The 23,138-nt window shown below is 35.2% G+C and overlaps 1 protein-coding gene across 1 annotated transcript; it reads left to right on the forward strand.

Moving 5' to 3' along the window:
- The first annotated feature begins 21,455 nt into the window (after positions 1–21,455).
- Positions 21,456–22,849, forward strand: LOC116591317 (60S ribosomal protein L4-like). The gene has a single exon (XM_032344103.1). It carries the CDS (start codon positions 21,507–21,509, stop codon positions 22,767–22,769), a length of 1,263 nt encoding a protein of 420 aa, XP_032199994.1. The 5' UTR covers positions 21,456–21,506; the 3' UTR covers positions 22,770–22,849.
- The last annotated feature ends 289 nt before the right edge of the window (positions 22,850–23,138 follow it).

Below are 23,138 nucleotides of genomic sequence, written 5' to 3' on the forward strand. Positions count from 1 at the left end.
AAGTTTAGTTGTCTTCTCAGATTCTTTTCCAGGACCAGACTATTGACACCAAAATGAACTTGCTCTGAGATATCCTGGTCCCCCTGAATGGCTGCTGACTGAAGCCAGGCCAACTACCAGCCAAATACCTGGAGTTTCTCTGATATCCCAGAACTTCTTGGCATGATATTAAAGAGTGATTAGAAAATTCAAGAAGTTTGGAATGTTAGAATTGATTTGTTATTTATGGCTTGAGAACCCACCAGCTTTTCTTAGTGGACACTCCCTTACTAAAGCGTTAAAGGATGCATTCGTTCAGACGGTACTAGTATTTTTAAAGTTTGGAAGTGGCTGTCTTCTCTAATCAAGTATTGATGGTGGAGACGTTGCCATTGATCTGGGATAATATTAATCTGGATAATACTATGAACAAATAATATTCATAAATGATCTTAGAATGATAAATCCTGTTAGGATTGCTATTGGCAGTGGCAAGGTGAACTGTGACTACTTGAAATTGTCTTCAGCACCAGAGTAGCAATCAGGATGATTAGATCTGTAGAAATTTGTGAACTGGCCAATATATCATGGTGTTCTTTTGGCAAGATGAGAGCTAACTACATGAAGTTCATTGTCCTAATAGTGGTGGAAGTATTGTGAATGGTAGTAATTAAAAAGCAGTCAGGATGGCTGGAGCCAAGAGAGGAGATTTTATTCAATTTATGTAATCAGAAAAACTCAAACAATGGAGGGGCACTTGTGTGGCTCAGTCAGTTAAGCATCTGCCTTCAGCCTGGGTCATGATCAAGGAGACCTGGGATCAAGTCCTGTATTGGGCTCTCTGCTCACTGTCACCCTCTAGCTCTCCCTCTGTGATCTCCCTCTCTCTCTCAAATAAATAAATAAATAAAACCTTTAAAAATGACCAAAAAACTGGAGAACAGAAGACTGTATCAGTTGCTACCATCGAGACTGTCATCTCCAAAATGGGTTTCAGTATCTATGCTAGTTTATAATCCCATTGTTTATTGATTTAAGGGGAGAGTAGATCTTCTTGAGGGACCTTATAGCTCCATCAACCTGTGTGCAATAAATACTACCCTGAACTTTCTCCTAAAGTGTCTGAAAGCATTCACCAGGGTAAAACCATAGTAGGAAAACTTTGTTGTTGTATTTAATACGTCTATTAGATAGGGAGTCTGACACTAAATCCAGATGACCAAAAATGCCATATGGAGACCAAGTGATCAGGGAATTTTGGCACAAGTTTATTTTATAGTGGGTTTAATAGGACTTCAGACCGAATCTGTCATTATTTGCCTATTTCTCTCTCTCTCTCTCTCTTTTTTTTTTTTTTTTGAATGAGATAGCCCTACCTCACCTCTGAAAGAAGCCTCACAGTGATGCCTTGATCATTCAACTAAGTCATATTATGGCAAGAAAGGACTTCAAAACCACAGTCCTTCCCCCTGCCAGCAGAATAGTAGATCAGAAGCAGTACTACATTTCTGGAAGAATTGCAGATATTACCATCAAAAACCGCTTTCTGACGGCACACAGGAGAGGAATCAGGCACAAACAAGTCAGCTGCAAGAGGAAGGGAGCAGGGGACAACAGTAGAAAAGACTGTTGCCCCAAACAACTCCTCAGTCCCGTATTTATTAGATATAGACAGTAATCAACAAAGGAGCTGAAGAAGGCTACACATTAATCATATGCCTTGTAGATAAACAAGAAGGAAGGCAAAATATTATCTGGTCAAGCAGTATAAAGTTTATAGTTGAGCAAGCACATTCAAAGGGATCATCTAATTAGCCACAGGTGCTCTCTGGGGAAGGGGTGATAACGGAAAAATGAAGCAGGCAGCGTTCTGCCCTGAGCGAGTCGGGCATCCCCAGCTGCTTGGTTTCAAGGACGTATATCATCCTCTCCCCCAGAGGCCTGTTGCCAGTACATGTTTTTCTTAAGGCTATATCTAAACATGCTTGGTAACCAGTATAATTTCTCACGGGTTATATTTCAAGTAATGGATTGTTCTGAGGGACAGTTAAATCTAGGAATGGTGGAACCTGTCATATTCTTATCATTAGACATAGAGTAGGAAAAACAAGTGTAGATAATGAATCTGATTTTGGGAGATAGACTTAAAATTACCAAAAATGTTTACCAAATAACTACCACATATAGCCCCTATGTTACAATAAGAAATATTTAAAACAAACCAAACATACCAAAATATGACTAAATTTCATCTTAGTGAGAGACTAGACTATTATTGAATGATATTAAGTCTTATAAAATAATTCCTAAAAACAGATGAACAATAATGCATTTGTTACAAAATATTATTTGTACAAATAATGCTAATATTTTCTGCAATTTGATGAAATGCTATCCATGACTGCTTTGTTTATTAAAGGAACAAACACTGTAGAATTTTTTTTTATAAAATGCTTAATTACATTTATATCTCTTCCATAAATATCATTGAACCCATGTTGGTTAATAATGTTGCTCACATTTTCTATATCCATACTTATTTTGTTTCCTAAATATTCTATTAATCATCAAGATAGATAGGGTAAAATCTGTAAACATCACTTTAGACTTATCTATTTCTCCCTTCATTTATTATCAATTGTTACTTCATGTATTCCCAAATTCATTTATTAGGCATATACATATTTATGATTGTTATGTCTTCCTGATGAATTGACACTTTTTTTCCATTTGGAAGTGTCTTATTTTACTTTAGTAATAATCCTTTTTAAAAAAAATCTATTTTAGCTGATATTAATGTAGGCTCTCCAGCTTTCTCTTGTGTCTATTTTTAAAATTTTTTTTACTTTCAAAAGATAGGTATCTTTATATTTTAAAGTCCGTCTCTATGGAAAATATAGAGTTAAATCTTGCTGTCTGAAAATCAAGGCCTTTACATTGGAAAGTTGAGCGCAGTAATACTTTAATAGTTTTTTTGTTATGTTTGCATTTAGTTTGCCAGTCTACTAATTACTTTCTATTTGTCATATCATTTTTGAGTTTTTATTTTTTACTCCTGTATATTTTTCATTTCTTGATTTTTGGACTGATTGATTTTCAGTATTCCATTTCAGTTTCTCTGTTGGCTTTATTATTATTACTATTTTAAAGATGTATTTATTTATTTATTAGCGGGAGAGCATGCATGAGCAGGAGCAGAGCGAGAATCTCAGGCAAACTCCGTTCTGAGTGCAGAGTCCCATGATGGGGTGGTGCTCCCATCTCAGGACCCTGAGATCATGACCCTGAGATCACGACCTGAGCCAAAACCAAGAGCTGGATGCTTAACCAACTGTGTCAGCCAGCTGCCCCTCTGCTGGCTTTAAAGCTACATTTCTTTGCATTTGTTTTTGAGTAATTGCTCTGGGCAAGATTATAATATGCATCCTTAACTTATTACAGTCTGTCTAAAGACCTTGAACGTACTTTTAATTTCATGTTTGAAGCCTATTTCTGATCATTCCAACATCATGCACATCCTTAGATTTTTTCCTATTGAAACTGTTTTTCTTATAATGCAAAGTTTCTTATTTGCACCCTCAGGAGAATGTTCATTAGCAACAACAACAAAATGAATAAGAAACTGAGAGTAAACTGGGAAAATCATATACATTTTCTGAAAGTTAGCCCAAAATAGCCAGCCCAGATAGCTCTAAAGGCAATTTTCATTAATATTTAAAGTACAAATAATTCCTAAAATAATCCAACTCTTCCAAAATCTAGGGAATTGTGGAAACTTTGTATTTCTAGCACAGTCCATTTATGGTTGACACAACTAAGCAAACAAAACTTTCAGTGCCCTTGGATTAGAAAAATTAGTCCTATTTCCATATCACAACAAATCATCTCTAGCAGCCACCATCACAATTAATGATAAAACTTGATGGTCAAATCGTTCTGGAGTAATTCAGTAGTGCTTGCTCTCATTATTCACTATTATTCATAGTATACTGTCTAATATAAAAATAAGAGAAATATTTAAAAAACAAGTATCCTAAGTGACAATAAAATCCTCATATTTTTATAATCCTTTAAGCATAACTATCTTCGGGATAAATCCAACAAATGAACTGAAACATTGTTATCCCAAATTAAAGTTCAGTAAGATTATAACTTAGGAATAGACATACTTTGAATAATAGAGTGAATTAACCAAAGGTTTTTTATCTCACATCTATCATTAAAATATGACATATATTAAAAAAATTAGGTTTGTAGAAGACTGTATCTGCCAATATTTATCAAACCTTGTATCTAAAATGCCTTTTTCTTACACAAAACTCAAGGGAGAAACTATAGAGGAAAATAATTATGTAGTAGATAACAAAACAATGAAATATTTACAAAACAAAACAAAACCCCTCATTGCTAAGTAAAGTTTGGAGCCATTTGAATGAAGGTGCTAGGGCAATCTGTGCCCATATGTGAAGCTATGAAGAAAAGGGGAACATTTTCTGAATGGGCCTGTGAATTTATATACAGGGAAAACAAATGAAGGAGAGCAGCTGGCTATGGAGACAAAGAAGATGCAATCCAAGAGATGAGGGGGGGAAACATCACAGAACGCAAGGGATTAGAGTTTCAGTGGGAAAATGTGTTCAAATGGTTTGAAGGTTGAAGAAAACTTTAAGAAAAAAAAAATTTAGAATTTTTTGTTGAGAGGTCATTGATAGCGTGTCATTAAATGATTTATTTGGAGGTATTTAAACTAAGTAAAATAGATTACTTATATCAATCAATGAAACTAAACATATTGTCAAATTTTATAGCATTTTAAATTCAAAGAAAATTATTTGAATTTCTATATTGTGACTTTTATTTTTTATTTTTTTAAAGTTTTAATTTTATTAAAATTTTTTATTATGTTCAATTATCCAATATATTGTAACTTTTTAAAATTTTTAAAAAATTTTTTAAAGATTTTATTTTTATTTATTTGATAGAGAGAGACACAGCGAGAGAAGGAACACAAACACAGCGAGAGAAGGAACACAAGCAGGGTTGGTGGGAGAGGGAGAAGCAGGCTTCCTGCCAAGCAGGGAGCCTGATGTGGGGCTTGATCCCAGGACCCCAGGGTCATGACCTGAGCTGAAGGCAGACACTTAATGACTGAGCCACCCAGGCACCCCATATTGTAACTTTTAAATGAGAGAATATATTCATGTTAATAGTGACTAACACAAAGTTTAGCAAAGATATTCAATAAATTAGAGCTGCTGGTATGACTTTTATTATTACATGTTATTGATCATAAATTGAAAATTGCTTAGAGTCATATTTAGTTTAATAAAAATGGCTATTTCCAAAACTTTACAAACACCTCTGCTAAGGTGTTTGCTACTTTTGCTGCTTGATACTTTTGCTGCTTGGATTTTAGCTTCTTTATTTGTTGAGAATGAACAATTTTTGCAAATTGTACCAGCTTTTGCAAATTCCAGATAAAATCTCGGTTTAGGAATATGACTCTGTATATCACTTATCTATCTACCTTTTCAAATCACACCCATAAATATATAATACCATTATTATATTCATGTAGAAAAAAGTCCTGAATATTATTATTTTGAGAAATAATTATGTTTCAAGTTCTGACCTTTTCCTTTTTACTAATTTTGTTGTATTGCAGACCCAAATATAAATCATGCTGTTCTTAGAAGATAATTTAAATAGTCAACAATATATTTTATGCATCTTAATTGAAGTGAGATTTATATCATATATTTAATGAAGTAGGTCTCATATTTATTTTATTTTAAGCAGTAAATATTCCCAAATCCTTTTTTTAATGATAAATCAATGAAAAAAGAGGTTGATTTTGACCAAAGTAACTAGATGGTCTGTTCAATATTTACTTGCTCAAGTGATTTTTTTCTGTCATGTGACCTAAGCACAATCATCATTTTATGCATTAATTTGCATTTTCTCTAATACAGGAATGTATGCATTTTCATATTTCATGTTTCATATTTCTGTATTACCTTTTCCATATTTTATATTATTTTCCATGCTGTTTTTTCTAGAACAGGATATTTCAAACTACTTATCTTGGTGTTATAGTCATTCTAGTGTCTTAATATCGATTGCTTATACACAAGATGAAAGAGGTTATTTTCAGTGTGTCATTGTTTTAGTGGCCTTGTTTAAACTGCTCAGCAAAAAAGACCAATCTGAGTGTCTGTTTACTGCATTATAAATTGCCTGTGTCTTATATATTGGCATTTGGGACAGACTGAAAAATGGATACTCCAAGGTGGAACTTCTTAAAACTGTAAATTTCTGAGGTCCTTAAATATCACATACCCTAGAGAGATATGTTTTGCCTTGGAATGTAATTTAAGGACTCTGTTCATAATATTGTAGGAATTTCTTCTGCCAAACAGTTGTGTGAGAAAGGAGAAAATCCTTTTATAATCTTTATGAATTCAGATGGGAAGATTGAAGCTAAATTTGAGAAACAAATGATATAGTTAACCTTTAAACAACAACAAAGAAACATAATGTAAAATACATTTTTTTCAAAAATTGATTGGAGCAAAATATCAAAGCTTATTTTACTCCTGATTATAAAATTTGACAAAAACTGCATTGCATAGAGGGATAAGATTAATTTTTTATAATCTTGTTATGCTGATACATATCTTTGGCATGTTTTATATTTTTATATCTCTGGCAGTTGATTATTTTCCTTTCAGAAGGATAAGGAAAGGGGCATCTGGATGGCTCAGCTGGTTGAACATGTGACCCTTGGTTTCTGCTCACAACATAATCTCATGCATCAAGAGATCAGGCCCCCATGTCAAGCTCTGTGTTCAGCAGGGAGTGGGCTTGAAGATTTTCTCCTTCTGCCCCTACCCCCACTTGCATGCATGCATGCTCTGTCTCTCTAAAATGAATGTCTTAAAAAAAAAAAAAAAGGAAAAAATACTTTGTTGAAGTTTATTTACTAAATGTTGACTTTTCTGGGGAAGAGGTGGCGTTTAGTGATTCTATTGAATATGTTGATGTTAGCCATGAGAGAGTTTTGAATAAAATATTGATTTGAAAATTGTGGAGAACTCATTTTATAATTATAATTTACATAAGCCATGTGCAGAGTATTATTTTCTGCTGAAAGTTTTCATATATCTAGCATTAATTTAATGCAACCTTTTAATATTTATGGTAAGGAATATAGTTGAACTCTAAAATATTTTATTTCTGTTATTTTATTTGCTTTTCCCTGATTCCTACAAGATAGTTTAGAGAAACTATATTATTGTTCCAATTTTACATATTGGGGAAACTAAGCCAAGGACTGTCAAGTTACAGACCCAAACTCATTAAACTCTATTACTATAATTCTCTATAAGTTATGTAACTGAGACTGGAAGCTCTCTCTTATTTACCCAGAGGGTAAATAACTAATATGTGTTTATTTTTTAAATGATGGTGAGCTGCTCCCACAGCTAAATCCACATCCTATGTATGTTTGCTAATTGTACCATTTTTTTGGACCCTAATGTCTCTGAGTCCTCTTAGCATACACTGAAATGATTAAAAAAATAAAATGTTTTAGTGGTGAAACAGTCCTTATTTCTATTTGCTCACTGGTGTGGAACAGTAACTTCTGCCCTAGAGGTAATGACAACAACATTATGTTAAGGATTATTAAGTACGGGCATTTTTCAAAGGAAGAAAGAGATTAAGAAATCTCCCTTGTCCAAACTCTTCTCATATAAAACACATCTGTTGTTTTGCTGCCCAGCATCTGCTTAGCTTTCTGAAAACAGCACTCTGACTTTCTGTGTGGGAAATTATTCTTCGATTTGATCTAGTGAGAGAGTTTGTCCAAACCTTGTCTCAGCTGAGGGAACAAAACTCAAGCTGGGCCAGGCTGACTTTCTTCCCTGGGAATTTGAACTTTGAGCAAAATGAATGTAAAAAGGCTGAGCAAGATTGGAACTTACTCATCTATACTAATTGTTGGTACCTTGGAGAGACTCACATTGGTTCTCACTACGTACTGAATTACCCTTGGTTTCCTTCTGACCTAAAGCATTCCCTTTAGATTTTTGAGCTATCCACTCCTTTTGCAATAAATCCCATCTCTAATTAACTTAGCCTTTATCAGTTTAAGTGGCTTGGGTGAAAGGAATAATGTCTGACAATGTTAAGTTGCTAAACCTTTTTACTTTTCTCCCCATAAATCATGCTTCTTGGTGTTATTCTAGCATCATAACATTGGAAGAGGCATAGGGAAATGGGAGATAAGATGTTAAGGAAGTCTGAGGGAAAAAAAATTAAGTAGAAAATCTACTGTTTTGGTCCCTGATAAATTTTAAGAAGAACAGCACGGAGGGAAAGTTTCAGGTGTTGAGATGGATATTCCTGTGTCTCCTTTATCAGGACTGAAGTTACTGAAGGAGAGAGTATTTAAAAGAATTAGTGGGAAAAGTCAAAGAAAATAGGGGGCTTTTTATTCCCCAGCAGTCTGTTTTGGACTTTGAAATTTGACTGAACTATGAGGAGATGGGGTATGTTCACCTGTTACCTGTGCTGTAGAGTGTTTAGCCACCACGAATGCCTTCTTTTTAGCTTCTTTGGGTTATGCCTCAACTTTGTTGTTCTAGCCAGACATAAAAAATATGATGTAGTTCCCTCATGTGCAGTGTAGCAAAGATGTGATTCTGTAATCAACAGCACAGGGGAATCAGTTGGTAGAGTTTGAATAAAGTCACAGACAAATTTCAGAGGCTGTGATGCAACAGCATTGAGGTGGGGCAAAGTCAACAGGTAGGGGATCTGTGGAGCTAATCTAGAGGAGAGCAAACTATTCTCAAACAGCAAAAAAGTGAATAGTGAGTAGGTGGAGAATAAATGCTCATGCTGCCAGGGTCAAGAAGATACTCAGCAGAAACTGATCTTTGCCAACCAGTTACCAGCAGGGACCTAAGAAAACCAGAAGACAGTGGAGATCTGACACTGTCCTTTTCAGAGACCTCAAGAGCATAGTAATATTTCCTTTGGCCTTCTAAATGTCATCTTAGGTTGGGTAAAAGAGAGGAAGCAGAACATAGAAAGCTGAATGCTTTAACAATTTGAAATGAGTCTGTAATACCATAAATTTTCTGTTTTAACACTGGTTCTTTTTTTTTTTTTTAAGTCTGTCAGTTAATACTAGTTGCAAAACAACAGAAAAACTGACCAAAGTGACTTGGACAATAGGGACTTATTTTTAATCTTACATAACAATTCCAGAGATAGATAGTCTCAGATAGCACAGAGATCAAGATTGTAAATTTGGGTCCAAAATTCCTTTAGTTGTTCTGATATGCTATTCTTAGTATGCCAGCAAAGCCTTCCATAAAACAGGAACAGGATGTTGATGAGCAGGTGATAAAGACAAGCTTTCTTATACGCCTTTCCCTTCTTAGTCAGAGAAATTTATTTCTGAAAAACCTCAAGCAGACTTCCAGTTTCTGGATATTTGGAAATCACCAGCCCATTCTAACAACAATAGCTGAACAGAATAAAATATCAGCAACTCTTCTTAGGTCTATAAGGGAAATGAGGTTACAGAACAAATTGCTACTTTCTAAATTGGAGAGACTGATAGGCTAATACAAAGAATCACAACTTTTTGAAGCAGAAACTCTCTAACTAAAACTCACACAGCAACAAGTGCCAGAATAGGGAAACTTGAACTATAGTTGAATTTCTTCTGGCTAACTATGAAAGAGTGGGAGATACAAACTTCAAGATGACCCAACAAACAGGGGAACTGCACTCTTTGTGATTTTTGCCTCTTAAACCCTGCAAGATTCTCACAGTGAATATCAGAGAAGAAACTCCATCTAACTCTGGCCTTCAAGCCCATTCTAGCCATCCTGTCACACCTAAGGAGGGAGATAACCAGAAAGCACATGTGAAGTTTATAGTCCAGAGGCATAGGCTCATATCATGATAGAGTACACTAATCATAGGACTATGGAATAGTTCCTTTCCTCACACCTTACCACTACATTACTAATACCTATTTACAGTAGTACCCAGTACCTTTTATCCAGCACATCATATCTAGCTATCAAGAGAAAAAAGCACAAGATATACTAAAAGCGAGGGGAAAAATACAGTTTGAAGGAACAGAACAGTCATTAGAATCCAACATGACAGGGATGTTGGCATTATTAGGCCAGGAATTTGAAAAAACTATTATGATTAAGATGCTAAGGGCTCTAATGATAAAGGAGACCACAAGCAAGAATAGGTGGCCAATGTAAGCAGGAAACTGAAAATTCTAAGAACCAAAACATTGAATTTTTTTCACAGATTTGATTATTTGATTTTCGTCAGATGCCTTTGACATGATTGAGGAAAATATTTCTGAGTTTGACATTATCTCAGTAGAAGTCTGCAAAGCTGAAAAGCAGACAGGAAAAATACTTCAAAAAAATAGAACACAATATCCAAGAACGGTGGGAGAACTTTAAAGACATATACATAATGGAATTGGTGTAATTTCTTCCTTACCTGCATAATTTATACATAATTCTTTGTAAAAAATTTTAAAAGAGTCACTAAAAATCTCCTGGAACTAAGAAGTGATTATAGCAAAATTGCTACTCATAAGGTTAATATACAGAAGTCATTTTATTTTATACTGACAGTGAATAAGTGGAACTTGAAATTAAAAACATAGTACCACTTAACTTAGCAACCTCTGAAATTGAACATTTAGGTGTAAATCGAACAAAAGATACGTAAGATCTGTGTGAGGAAGACTACAAAACTGGTGAGCGAAATCAAAGAAGAACTAAGTGAATGGAGAGATATTCAATGTTCATGAATAAGAATACTCAATACTGTCAACATGCCTGTTTTCCACTACTTGCCCTATATTTCAATACAGTCTCAATGGCAATTCCAGCAAGTTAATTTTCAGATATTGGAAAACTGATTCTGAAGATTAAATGAAGAGGCAAAAGACCCAGAATGGCAAACACAATATTGAAGAAGAAGAAAATCTGTACTTATAAAGTACTTATAAAGTACAGTAATCAAGACAGTGTGATATTGATAAAAGAAGATACAAAAAAAAAAAAAAAGAATATACGAATAGCTCAAAGAGATCAGTGTGACAGAATAAGGAGCCCAGAAATAGACCCACATAAATATAGTCTGTTGATCTTTGGCAGAGGAGCAAAGGCAGTACAACAGGGAAGAGATAGTCTTTCAACAAATGGTGTTAGAACAACTGGACATCATGTGTAAAAGAAAAAACAATCTAAATATAGACCTTACACCCTTCTTAAAAATTAACTTGAGATGGATTATAGACTTAACTGTAAAATGCAAAAATATAAAACTCCCGTAAGAAAACATAGAAGAAAACCTAGATGAATAAAATAAAAGAAAACCTAGATGAGTTTGGGGAGGGTGGTGACTTCTTAGAAAAAAACATCAAAGTCATGATCCGTGAAAAAAATAATTGGTGAGCTGGACTTTACTAAAATGAAAAATTTCTGCTCTGTGAAAGACTAAGTCAAAAAATGAGGAGACAAACCACAGATGGGAAGAAAATATTTGCAAAAAACATAAAATACAGATAAAAGAGTTATCTAGAATATACAAGAATCTTTGAAACTCAATAATAAGAAAATTAACAAACAACCTGATTAAAAAAACGAGTCAAGGACCCTAATAGACATTTCATCAAAGAAGACATAAAGATACCAAATAAGCATGTGAAAAGATGTTCCACATCATATGTCATAAGGGAAATACAAATTAAAGCAATGAGATACTTACTGGAAGGACCAAAATCTGGAACACTGACAACACCAAATGCCAGCAAGGATGTGGAGCAAAAGAAACTCTTACTCTTTGCTGATGGGAATACAAAATGGCACAGCCATTTAGGAAGATAGTTCAGCAGTTTCTTATAAAATTAAACATACTTTTACCATATAATCCATCAATAATGGTCCGTGGCGTTTACCCCAAGAATTTGAAAATTTACATCCTTGAAGAAACCTACACAGGGATGTTTATAGTAGCTTTATCAACATTTGCTGAAATATTGGAAGCAACCAAGTGAGATACCCTTCAGTGGGTGAGTAGAAAAGTAAACTGGTACACCCAGACAATGGAATATTATTCAGCATTAATAAGAAATGCCAAGGGGCGCCTGAGTGGCTCAGTGGATTAAAGCCTCTGCCTTCAGCTCAGGTCGTGATCCCAGGGTCCTGGGATCGAGCCCTGCATCAGGCTCTCTGCTCAACAGGGAGCCCGCTTCCCCACCTCTCTGTCTGCTTGTGATCTCTGTCTATCAGATAAACTAAAAAAAAAAAAAAAAAAGAAAAGAAAAAAAGAAAAAAGAAATTCCAAGCCTTGGAAAGGAATGCAAGAACCTTAAATGTGTATTACTATGTTAAAAAGCCAGTCTGAAAAGGCTATATATGTATGATTCCAACTATATGACATTTTGGAAAAGGCAAAATTATAGATATAGTAAAAAGATGTGGTTGCCAGGAGTTCGGGGGTTGGAGAGAGGGATGAATAGAATTTTTAGGGCAATGAAACTTGTATGATACTACAGTGGCGCATACTTGCCATTACACATTTGTCTGAACCATGGCATACACAACACCGGAGTGAACCTAATGTAAACCATGGACTATGCATGACTAACACATCCCACTCTGGTGAGAGTTGATAATGAGGAAGCTGTGAGGAGCTAGGAGGAACAAAGGGTGTATATGAGAATTCTCTGCACCTTTCATTCAGTTTCTCTGTGATCATAAAATTGTATCTGAAAACAGTCTATTTTTAGAAATAGTTCTCAAATAGACTTTCTCTTATGTCATATCGTCTGCTCTGAGTTGTAAATGTAGTAAGAAAGGAACATCTAGAATTTTCTTTTTTTTTTAAAGTTTTTATTTAAATTCCAGTTAGTTAACATACAGTGTAATACTAGTTGCAGGTGTACAATATAGTACTTCAACACTTTCATACATCCCCTGGTACTCATCACATCAAGTGTACTCCTTAATCCCCATCACCTATTTGACCTGTCCCTCCCACCCACCTCCCCTCTGGTAATCATCAATTTGCTCTCTATAATTTGAGAGTCTCTTTCTTCGTTTGCCTCTCTTTCTCTCTCCCTCTCACTCTTTTCCTTTTGCTCATTTGCTTTGTTTCTTAAATTCTATGAGTGAAATCATAAGGTATTCGTTTTTACTGACTGACTTACTTTGGTCAACGTAACACTGGTTCTATCCATGTCACTGCAAATGTCAAAATTTCATTCTCTTTTATGCTGAGTAATAGTATATTGTATATACATATACCATCTATCTCTTCCTCTCTTTTTTTTAATACCATCTCTTCTTCATCCATTCATTAGTTATTCAGAAATTGGGCTTTTTGCATAGTTTGTATATTGTAGATAATGCTGCTGTGAACATCAGGATGCATGTATCCCTTCAAGTCTGTCTTTTTGTATCCTTTGGGTAAATACCTAGTATGCAATTGCTGGATCATAGGGTAGCTCTATTTTTAACTTTTTGAGGAAATTCCATACTATTTTCCAGAGGGACTGTTCCAGTTTGCTTTCCCAAAAACAGTGTAAGAGGGTTCCCCTTTCTCTGTATCCTCACCAGCACCTGTTTTGTGTGTGTGTGTGTGTGTGTGTGTGTGTGTGTGCTGTTGATTTTAGCCCTTCTGACACATGAGAGGTGATATCTCATTGTACTTTTGATTTGCATTTCCCTGATGATGTGTAATGTTGGGCATCTTTTCATGTGTCTGTTGGTCATCTGTAGGTCTTCTGTAGAAAAATCTCTTTTCATGTCCTCTGCCCATTTTTAAATTGGATTATTTGCTTTTTGGGTATTAAGTTATATAACTTATATATATATTTTGGATACTGACCCTTTATGAGATATGTCATTTGCAAATATCTTCTCCCATTCCTTAGGTTGCCTTTTAGGGTTTTTTTTTTTTTTCCATTTAAGATTTTATTTATTTGAGAGAGACAGAGAGAGAGAGAAATGGGAGCACATGCATGAGCAGAGGGGGAGGGGCAGTGGGAGAGGCAGAGGGAAAAGTGAGCTTCTGCTCTGAGCAGGGATCATGGGACCCTGGGATCATAACTTCACCTGAAGGCAGATGCCTAACTGACTGAGCCACCCATACACCACAATTTTATTGATTGTTTCCTTTGCTGTGTGTAAGATTTTTATTTTGATGAAGTCCCAATAATTTATTTTTGCCTTTGCTTCCCTTTCTCCCCAGGAGAAAGGGGTTGGTACGGCCAAAGTTGAAGAAGTTACTGCCTCTTTTCTGTCTAGGATTTTTATGGTTTCAAGTCTCACATTTATGTCCTTAGTCCATTCTGAATTTATTTTTGTGTATGGTTAAGAAAATGGTCCATTTTCATTCTTTTGCAGCATGTTGCTGTCCAGTTTTCCCAATACAGTTTGTTGAGGAGACTTTTTCCCATTGGATGTTTTTTTTCCCGATTGGTTAAAGATTAATTGGCCATATAATTTTGGGCTCATTTCTGGGTTTTCTTTTATGCTCCATTGATCTGTGTGTCTATTTTTGTACCAATACCATACTGTTTTGATTACTACAGCTCTGGACTATAACTTGAAGTCCAGAATTATGCTTCTAGGTCTGTTTTTCTTTTTTAAGGTTGCTTTGTCTATACAGGGTCTTTTGTGGTTCCACAAATTTTAGGATTATTTGAAGAACATCTAGAATTTTCAGCCTCTGTAATGGGGAGAGGCTGTGCTACTACAGAAGTTGATCTCTTCTAGTCGTGTTGTCATAAAATCCATCCTGATGGGAGCCTGGGTGGCTCAGTCAATTAAACAGCTGCCTTTGGCTCAAGTCATGATCCCAGAGTCCTGGGATCAAGCCCTGCATTGGGTTCCCTGCTCAGTGGAGACGCTGCTTCTTCCTCTCTCTCTGACCCTCCCCCTGTTCATGCATATGCTCTCCTTCTCTTTCTGTCTCTTAAATAAGTAAATAAAATCTAAAAATAAAGAATAAAGAAAACATTATATATTTAGTAATCTATGATGTAATAAAGCAATATTTAAAACTAAAATTTTTTCACATACATTAAAAAGAAAAATTATAATTTAATAATCTAAGTATCCCTATATGTAATCAATTAAAAAAAAAGAATGTGGAAATGTAGCAAATATAAGAATATACTTAATGATATAGAAAATAAATATGTTACTAGGATTTTTGAAGCTGGTCCTATGAAGAGTTTAGTTAAATAGTAAATTTTTGTTGTTGTTGAGTCACACCAAGAAAAAAATAATTGAAATAAAAGATATCTAAAAGGGATTGAAAATATTATTAAAATTTTCATTGGAAGATACTTGGAAAAAGTAGATTAAATAGGTAACTTCAGAAGGAAAAATAAAATTATAGCCATTAAATACTTGAAATCTGTACTAAATTCCATAAGCTACAGATGTTTTTTTCTCTTATTCTATAAAAGCAATCTAATACATAGTATTTGAGAAAAGAAAAGGTGAATTATCTCATATTATGTTCATATAATCATAATAGAGGAATTAAGGAAGACAAAGTGGAGGGAAACTGATAAAAGTCTCCTTTTAAATAAAAATTCAAAAATCATAAAAGATATGTTATAAAACTGAATTCAGTAATATATAACATATGTACCATTGTTATCCTACTTTACTATATCCCGGGAATGCAAATATATTTTAATACAAGAAAATGTCATTAACAAAATTAACAAAGCAGATACTTCCTTTGATCTTTCCAGTATGTGCAGAAGAACTATGAGTCATGACAAAAACTAACTAGCTGTGACAAAGCAAATTATGGAGAGAAGTGAATGTCTTTAATTGATGGATAGCTATGAAAGACCTACAGTTTTACCATTATTTGTGAAGTGCCAGGAAGTAAACAAGTAGCTGAGATGCAGTGATAAAGAGAAAACTTTAAAACTAGCCAGAACAAAAAGAACATATACTTGGGAACAAAGATAAGACTGACAGCGGACTTTTCATCAAAATCTATGCAAGGCATAATATAACTTCAAAGTGTGCAAAGGATTAATATACAGAACACAAGGGAGCTCTCACAAATAAGTAAAAAAGAACCAATAAAAAAATAGCAAGTAACATAAAAACTATGTACAGAGAAATAAATTCAAAAAGCTAATACTTAGGAGACTACTCCACTTTAGTGCTGATAACCAGAATGCAAATTCAACAATGATATATTGGTCTCAGTCATACCTTTTAAAGCAGCAACATCTTTAACTGTTGGTGACAATATGAGGAAACACGGAATCTTGTGAACTGTGGGAGGGTAAATTGACACAACAAATCTGAGGAGAAAATTTGGCAAAATATCTAATGACATTGTAGATGTATGCACACTAAGCCCAGAAAATGTCATCTTAGACACAACTTTTAGTGCAAAAAGGCATGTTTATCTTAGAGAAACTTCAAAACCTATAGGTATGTACAAAATGTACATTGAAGCACTGTTTCTCAAGGCAATACAAAGAAAATAAATTTTATATTTAAATATAAATAAGGAAAAACTCCCCTATATTTTGACATGATGAAAATATTTAAAAACAAAACAAACCCCTCTGTTTTCTTCATGTGTTGGGATATTATATATTATGAAGTAATTAACATAAATTGGATGTCCTGTTAATACAAGCAGGTGAGAGTTCCAGAATTTAATAAAAATATTTAAAAGAGGAATGATTTACTTATTTCCAAGCTAGTTATTTGGGACCTAACAGTAATACTGGAATTGTCTCCATTTGTCTATGTACTTCTTTATTTAAAGTCATGAATTTAAATATTTATTAATTTCCTTAGTAAAAAGTGGGAAAAAAATTGAGTTTAGGAGATTTTTTGTAAATCACATTAGCAGGCTACTTGAAAATATATATCCCATTTAGCCTTTGAGGGCTAAAATTTTATCCTTGTCTTTGGCTTTATTTTGGAGCAGTTTATTTCACAACATAATTTATAAGCTTTGTAAACTGTGGGTTTTTATTTTGTTCTTTGAGCTTTAGTTACCACCTTGAAACTGCTATGAGATTGTGAAACATTATGTTTATGAGACTGCTTATAATCAAACTTGTATTTTGAATTATTTTAAGCAGAGGGTATTTTCCATACTGCCTTATGTAAGAAAACTGATAGCTATGGGATTGAACTGAGAACAGGAAAGTTCAAAACTACAGTATTATTTTTTTGTCATATGAACTTGTTACTATGTTATTTCTCATTTGTGTTTTACTTAAATGACAATCTTGTGGGTTGGGGGTGTTGAGGAGAGGAGAGGGTATCATCTATGATGTTGATAGTTTTTCTACCTTTTCTTACATTTTCTTCAGTATTTTTCATTTCATTCTTATTTCTCTACTATTACCAGAATTTTCTAATCGTAAAAATTTTAGGAGTAAATATCAAATATAAGTGAAAAACGGAAACTGTAATAAGAAAAAAAAAAAGCTAGATGCACTTTCAATCCACCCACCTCATATTACTTACAGTGCAGACCACTCAATTTTAAATGTATCTCTCCAATTCCACAGCACAGAAAATGAGACTATATATATCATTACAGTCCCCAGTAGAGATAATGAGAGCATATGCACAGCTACAACTATCCATTGAGATAATGAGATTATAAATACTGTACTCCTCCTGCTTCCAGGTGTAATGATAAGCTGCCATTTTATGGTCCTATTTCTGCAATCATCCTTGAGACCAAGAGATAGTAAATTCAAAGATAACCTAATGAGGAATAGAAACAGATAACCGTTTATCATAGCCTTTCTAAAATCAGCTCATGAAGAAAGGTACAAATGGCAGCAAAGTTACTGAATATATTCATTTGTTAACTAATATCTACTATTCTTAGAGAACCATGTTTAATGAAGGTGTTACTAAGAATAATCCTTTAGAGAGTTAAGGTCATACTGGTAGCTCTCATAAAAGTAGAGTATAATTGAGAGACTTTTTGAAATACTCATTTCAGGAATTCCCATTCTCTTAAAGGAAAATCAGTGTCTAACACATCAATAAATTACATTGTTGGCAGTAGTATCCATTTTCTACAGCAAGAGGATATTTATGTTCTTTAGGTACTTCCACCTCCCTAAATGTATTTGTGTTTAAAAAAAGTTTTGTGGAAATAAAGAGCTCCAGGCTCAGTTTGGGGAGGGGGCGAGGAATTAATTGCTAAGTATCCAAATTGAAAAAAATTATATACTTCTGCTCAGTTTTGATACCTGGAATTTAATTCACCAAAGTCAAATATTCCTGCCTGTAAGGAAAGGTGATTCTAGCTTTAGGAAAACGGGAGTAATATTTTCACCCTTTGCTGCATGTAGTAAATTGCAAATATTTCTTATATGATTATTTTGAGCCTCTTTTCTGGAAATTTTCTAGTTTAATCCAGATTTTGGATGTTCACAAAATTATTTCTACCTACTGCTGAGTTTCATAATCCACCATTCACACTACCCCCTGAGATCCAGGCACAGTAGTTTCTTTTTCTTTTTCTTTTTTTTTTTACTTCTTATTTAAATTATAGTTAATATACAGTGTTATATTAGTTTCAGGTCTACAGTATAGTGATTCAACACTTCTGTACACACCAATGCTCATCATTAATTGTCCTCTTTAATCTCTATTACCTGTTCCACCGATCCCCCCTCCTACTTCTTTCTATGGTAACCATCAGTTTATTCTCTAGTTAAGGGCTTGTGTCTTGGTTGGCTTCTCTTTTTTTCCCTTTGCTTGTTTGCTTTGCTTCTTAAATTCCACATACAAGTGAAATCAAAAGGTATTTGTCTTCTCTAACTTCTTTTGCTCAGCATAAGATCACCTCTTCTTTATTCATGTGTTGGTGGACACTTGGTCTGTTTTCATGATTTGGCTATTGTAGATAATGCTGCTTTAAACATCAGGGTATGTGTGTACTTTCAATTAGTATTTTTGTGTTTTTTGGGTAAATACCTACTAGTGCAATTGCTGGATCATAGGGTAGTTCTATTTTAAACTTTTTTGAGGCACCTCCATACTCTTTTCCACAGTAGCTGCACCAGTTTGCATTCCCACCAACAGTGCAAGAGGGTTCCCCTTTCTCCCCATCCTCCCCAACACCTGCCATTTTTTGTGTTGTTGATTTTAGCCATTCTGATAGGTGTTCTCTCATTGTAGTTTTGATAAATAATCAAATAATTACTGATTGGTAAGTCATATGAAGCATCTTTTCATGTATGTTAGCCATATGTATGTGTTCTTTAGAAAAATGACTATTCATGTCCTCTCCTCATTTTTTTATTGGATTATTCATTTTTTGGGTGTTGAGTTTTATAAGTTCTTTATTTTATGCACACACACACACACACACACACACACACACACACAGAGACACATCTATGAGCATGGAATGTCTTTCCATTTCTTTGTGTCATCTTCAATTTCCTTCATCAGTGTTTTGTGATTTTCAAAGTACAGGTCTTTGACATCTTTGGTTAGTTTTATTCCTAAGCATCTTATTTTTGGTATTATTTTTGATGCAATTGGTGCAATAAATGGGATTGATTCCTTAATTTCTCTTTTTGCTTCATTATTGGTGTATAGAAATTCAACAGATTTCTGCATGTTGAGTTTGTATCCTGTGACTTTATTAAATTCGTGTATCAGTTCTAGTCATTTTTTTTTTTTTTGGTGGAGTCTTCAGGTTTTTTGTATATAGTATCATGTCATCTGCAAATAGTGAAAGTTTGACTTTTTCCTTGCTGAGTTGGATGTCTTTTATTTCTTTTTGTTGTCCGATTGTGGTTACTAAGTCTTCTAGTACTATTTTGAGTAAAAGTGGCAAGAGTGGACATCCCTGTTTTGTTCCTGATCATAAAGGAAAACCCCACAGTTTTTCCCCACTGAAGATTTTATTAGCTGTGGGTTTTTCATATATGTCCTTTATTATATGTCCTGAGGTATGTTCCCTGTAAACTTTCTTGATTCAAGGTTTTTATCATCCGTGGATATTGTACTTATATGCTTTTTCTGCATCTATTGTGAGGATCATATGGTTCTTTTCTTTTGTTACTGTGGTATCCTGTTGATTGAATTTGTGAATAATGAACCATTCTTGCAACACAGGAATAAATCCCACTTGATCGTGTTGAGTGATTTTTTTTCTTTTTTTTTTTTTTAAAGGTTTTATTTATTTGACAGAGAGAGATCACAAGCAGGCAGAGAGGCAGGCAGAGAGAGAGGGGGAATCAGGCTCCCCGCTGAGCAGAGGGCCCAACATGGGACTTGATCCCAGGACCCTGAGATCATGACCCGAGCTGAAGGCAGAGGCCTAACCCACTGAGCCACCCAAGTGCCCCATGTTGAGTGATTTTTTAATGCAAGTTGGATTCAGCATTTTGGATTCAGTTTGCTAGTATTTTCTTGAGAATTTTCGTATCCATGTTCATCAGGAATATTGGCCTGTAATAATCTTTTTTTAGTGGCATCTTTATCTGGTTTTGTTATTAGGATAATGCTGACCTCGTAGAATAGATTTGGAAGTTTTCTTCCTTATTTTTTAGAATAGTTTGAAAAGAATTAGGTATTAACTCTTTAAATGTTTGGTGGAATTTACCTGTGAAGCCATCTGCTCCTGGACTTTTGTTTGTTGGGAGTTTTTTGAATACTGATTCAGTTTTTTTTGCTGGTAGTCAGTCTGTTCAAGTTTTCTATTCCTTCCTATTTTAGTTTATTTGTTTTTAAAAATTCATCCACTTCTTCCAGATTGTGTAGTTTGTGGCACCTAATTTATCATAATATTCTCTTATATTTGTTTCTATTTCTGTGGTGTTGGATGTTATTTATCCTTTCTCTAGGTATAGTGGTTTCTTTGTCTGTCCCATATTCCAAAATCTTTTCAAGGCCTTCTTTCACAGAGGGCTTAAATCCATTCCCCCAGCTAAAGAATATCTTATACTCCTCCTCTAGGTATCCAAGAAGGAGAGGTTTGCCATTCCTAATCATTTTATTTAAGAGACCATTCTTTCTCCCTATCAGCCCAATCAGGTTACTCTCTCATAATACACTTCCATTTTGTTCTCAGGAATTATCATGAACTGAAAATATATTTTATTTCTGTTACTTAATGTCTGTCTCCCCCATGTGAATATGAGACAGGAGGAAAGAAAACTTTATTGTGTGTGATGACAAAACAGGAATATAACACATACCTATTGTATATAGAACACATACCTATATAGATAGATAGGTAGATAGAATGAATAACTATGTATAAGAGACCATAAGGATTTTAAGAGAAAGAATTGAAGCTGTATTTACTTAATGCTGGATATGCATTTCTAGATACTTAAAATAGTTACATAAATATATATATATATAGCTTTTCCTATAGGAGCCGCCGGGTTGAGAGGAGCGTGGCCCTCTCCTCTCCCCGCGATGGCGTGTGCTCGCCCATTGATATCTGTGTACTCCGAAAAGGGGGAATCATCTGGCAAAAATGTTACTTTGCCTGCTGTGTTCAAGGCTCCCATTCGACCGGATATTGTCAACTTTGTTCACACCAACTTGCGCAAAAACAACAGACAGCCATATGCTGTCAGTGAATTAGCAGGTCATCAAACCAGTGCTGAGTCTTGGGGTACTGGCAGAGCTGTGGCTCGAATTCCCAGAGTTCGAAGTGGTGGGACTCACCGTTCTGGCCAGGGTGCCTTTGGAAATATGTGTCGTGGGGGCCGCATGTTTGCACCCACCAAAACCTGGCGCCGTTGGCATCGCAGAGTGAACACGACACAGAAGCGATATGCCATTTGCTCTGCCCTGGCTGCCTCGGCCTTACCAGCGCTGGTCATGTCTAAAGGTCATCGTATTGAGGAAGTTCCTGAACTTCCTTTGGTGGTGGAAGATAAAGTTGAAGGCTACAAGAAGACCAAGGAGGCTGTTTTGCTTCTTAAAAAACTTAAAGCCTGGAATGATATCAAAAAGGTCTATGCCTCTCAGCGAATGAGAGCTGGCAAGGGCAAAATGAGAAACCGCCGTCGAATCCAGCGCAGGGGACCCTGCATCATCTACAATGAAGACAATGGTATTATCAAGGCCTTCAGAAACATTCCTGGAATTACTTTACTTAATGTAAGCAAACTGAACATTTTGAAACTTGCTCCTGGTGGGCATGTGGGACGTTTCTGCATTTGGACTGAAAGTGCTTTCCGCAAGTTAGACGATCTTTATGGCACTTGGCGTAAGGCTGCCTCCCTCAAGAGTAACTACAACCTTCCCATGCATAAGATGCTTAATACAGACCTTAGCAGAATCTTGAAAAGTCCAGAGATCCAAAGAGCCCTCCGAGCACCACGCAAGAAGATTCATCGCAGGGTCCTGAAGAAGAATCCACTGAAGAACCTGAGAATCATTTTGAAGCTAAACCCCTATGCAAAGACCATGCGCCGGAACACCATTCTTCCCCAGGCCAAGAATCACAAACTCCGGATGGATAAGGCGGCAGCAGCCTTAGAAGCCAAATCAGGTGAGAAGGGAGTTCCAGGCAAGAAGCCTCTGGTAGGGAAGAAAGGAAAGAAGGCTGTTAGTGTGAAGAAGCAGAAGAAACCTGTGGTGGGGAAAAAGGCTGCAGCTACCAAGAAACCAGCAGCTGATAAGAAGCCTGCAGAAAAGAAACCCACTGCAGAGAAGCCTGCTGCCTAAAAACTTAACGTTTATTCATAAAAGTCAAATAATTTTGGACAGCTAATTTTGAATAAAGACATGATCAAAGCCATTGAGAAGCAAGAAAAAAAATATATATATATGGTTTACATATGTAATTGGCAATTTTATGTGTAAATGATTATATATGTGTATGTATATATGTATATACAAGTGGTTGTGTGTGTATATATGTCACGCTCTCCCTGCCCGCAGAGATGAAGCAACACACACACAGGTCGATGCACAAGCTCTTGTTTATTCCCTGGTCGATCTTTCTCCTCTCCTTTCTCCTCCTTCTTCTCCTTCTCCTGCGGGGAAGTTCCCTTGCCTTATATAGGGCATAACAGCCAATCACAGGGGTGTTCA

This window comes from Mustela erminea, chromosome 5 (genome assembly GCF_009829155.1).
Source record: "Mustela erminea isolate mMusErm1 chromosome 5, mMusErm1.Pri, whole genome shotgun sequence".
Classification (NCBI taxonomy): domain Eukaryota; kingdom Metazoa; phylum Chordata; class Mammalia; order Carnivora; family Mustelidae; genus Mustela; species Mustela erminea.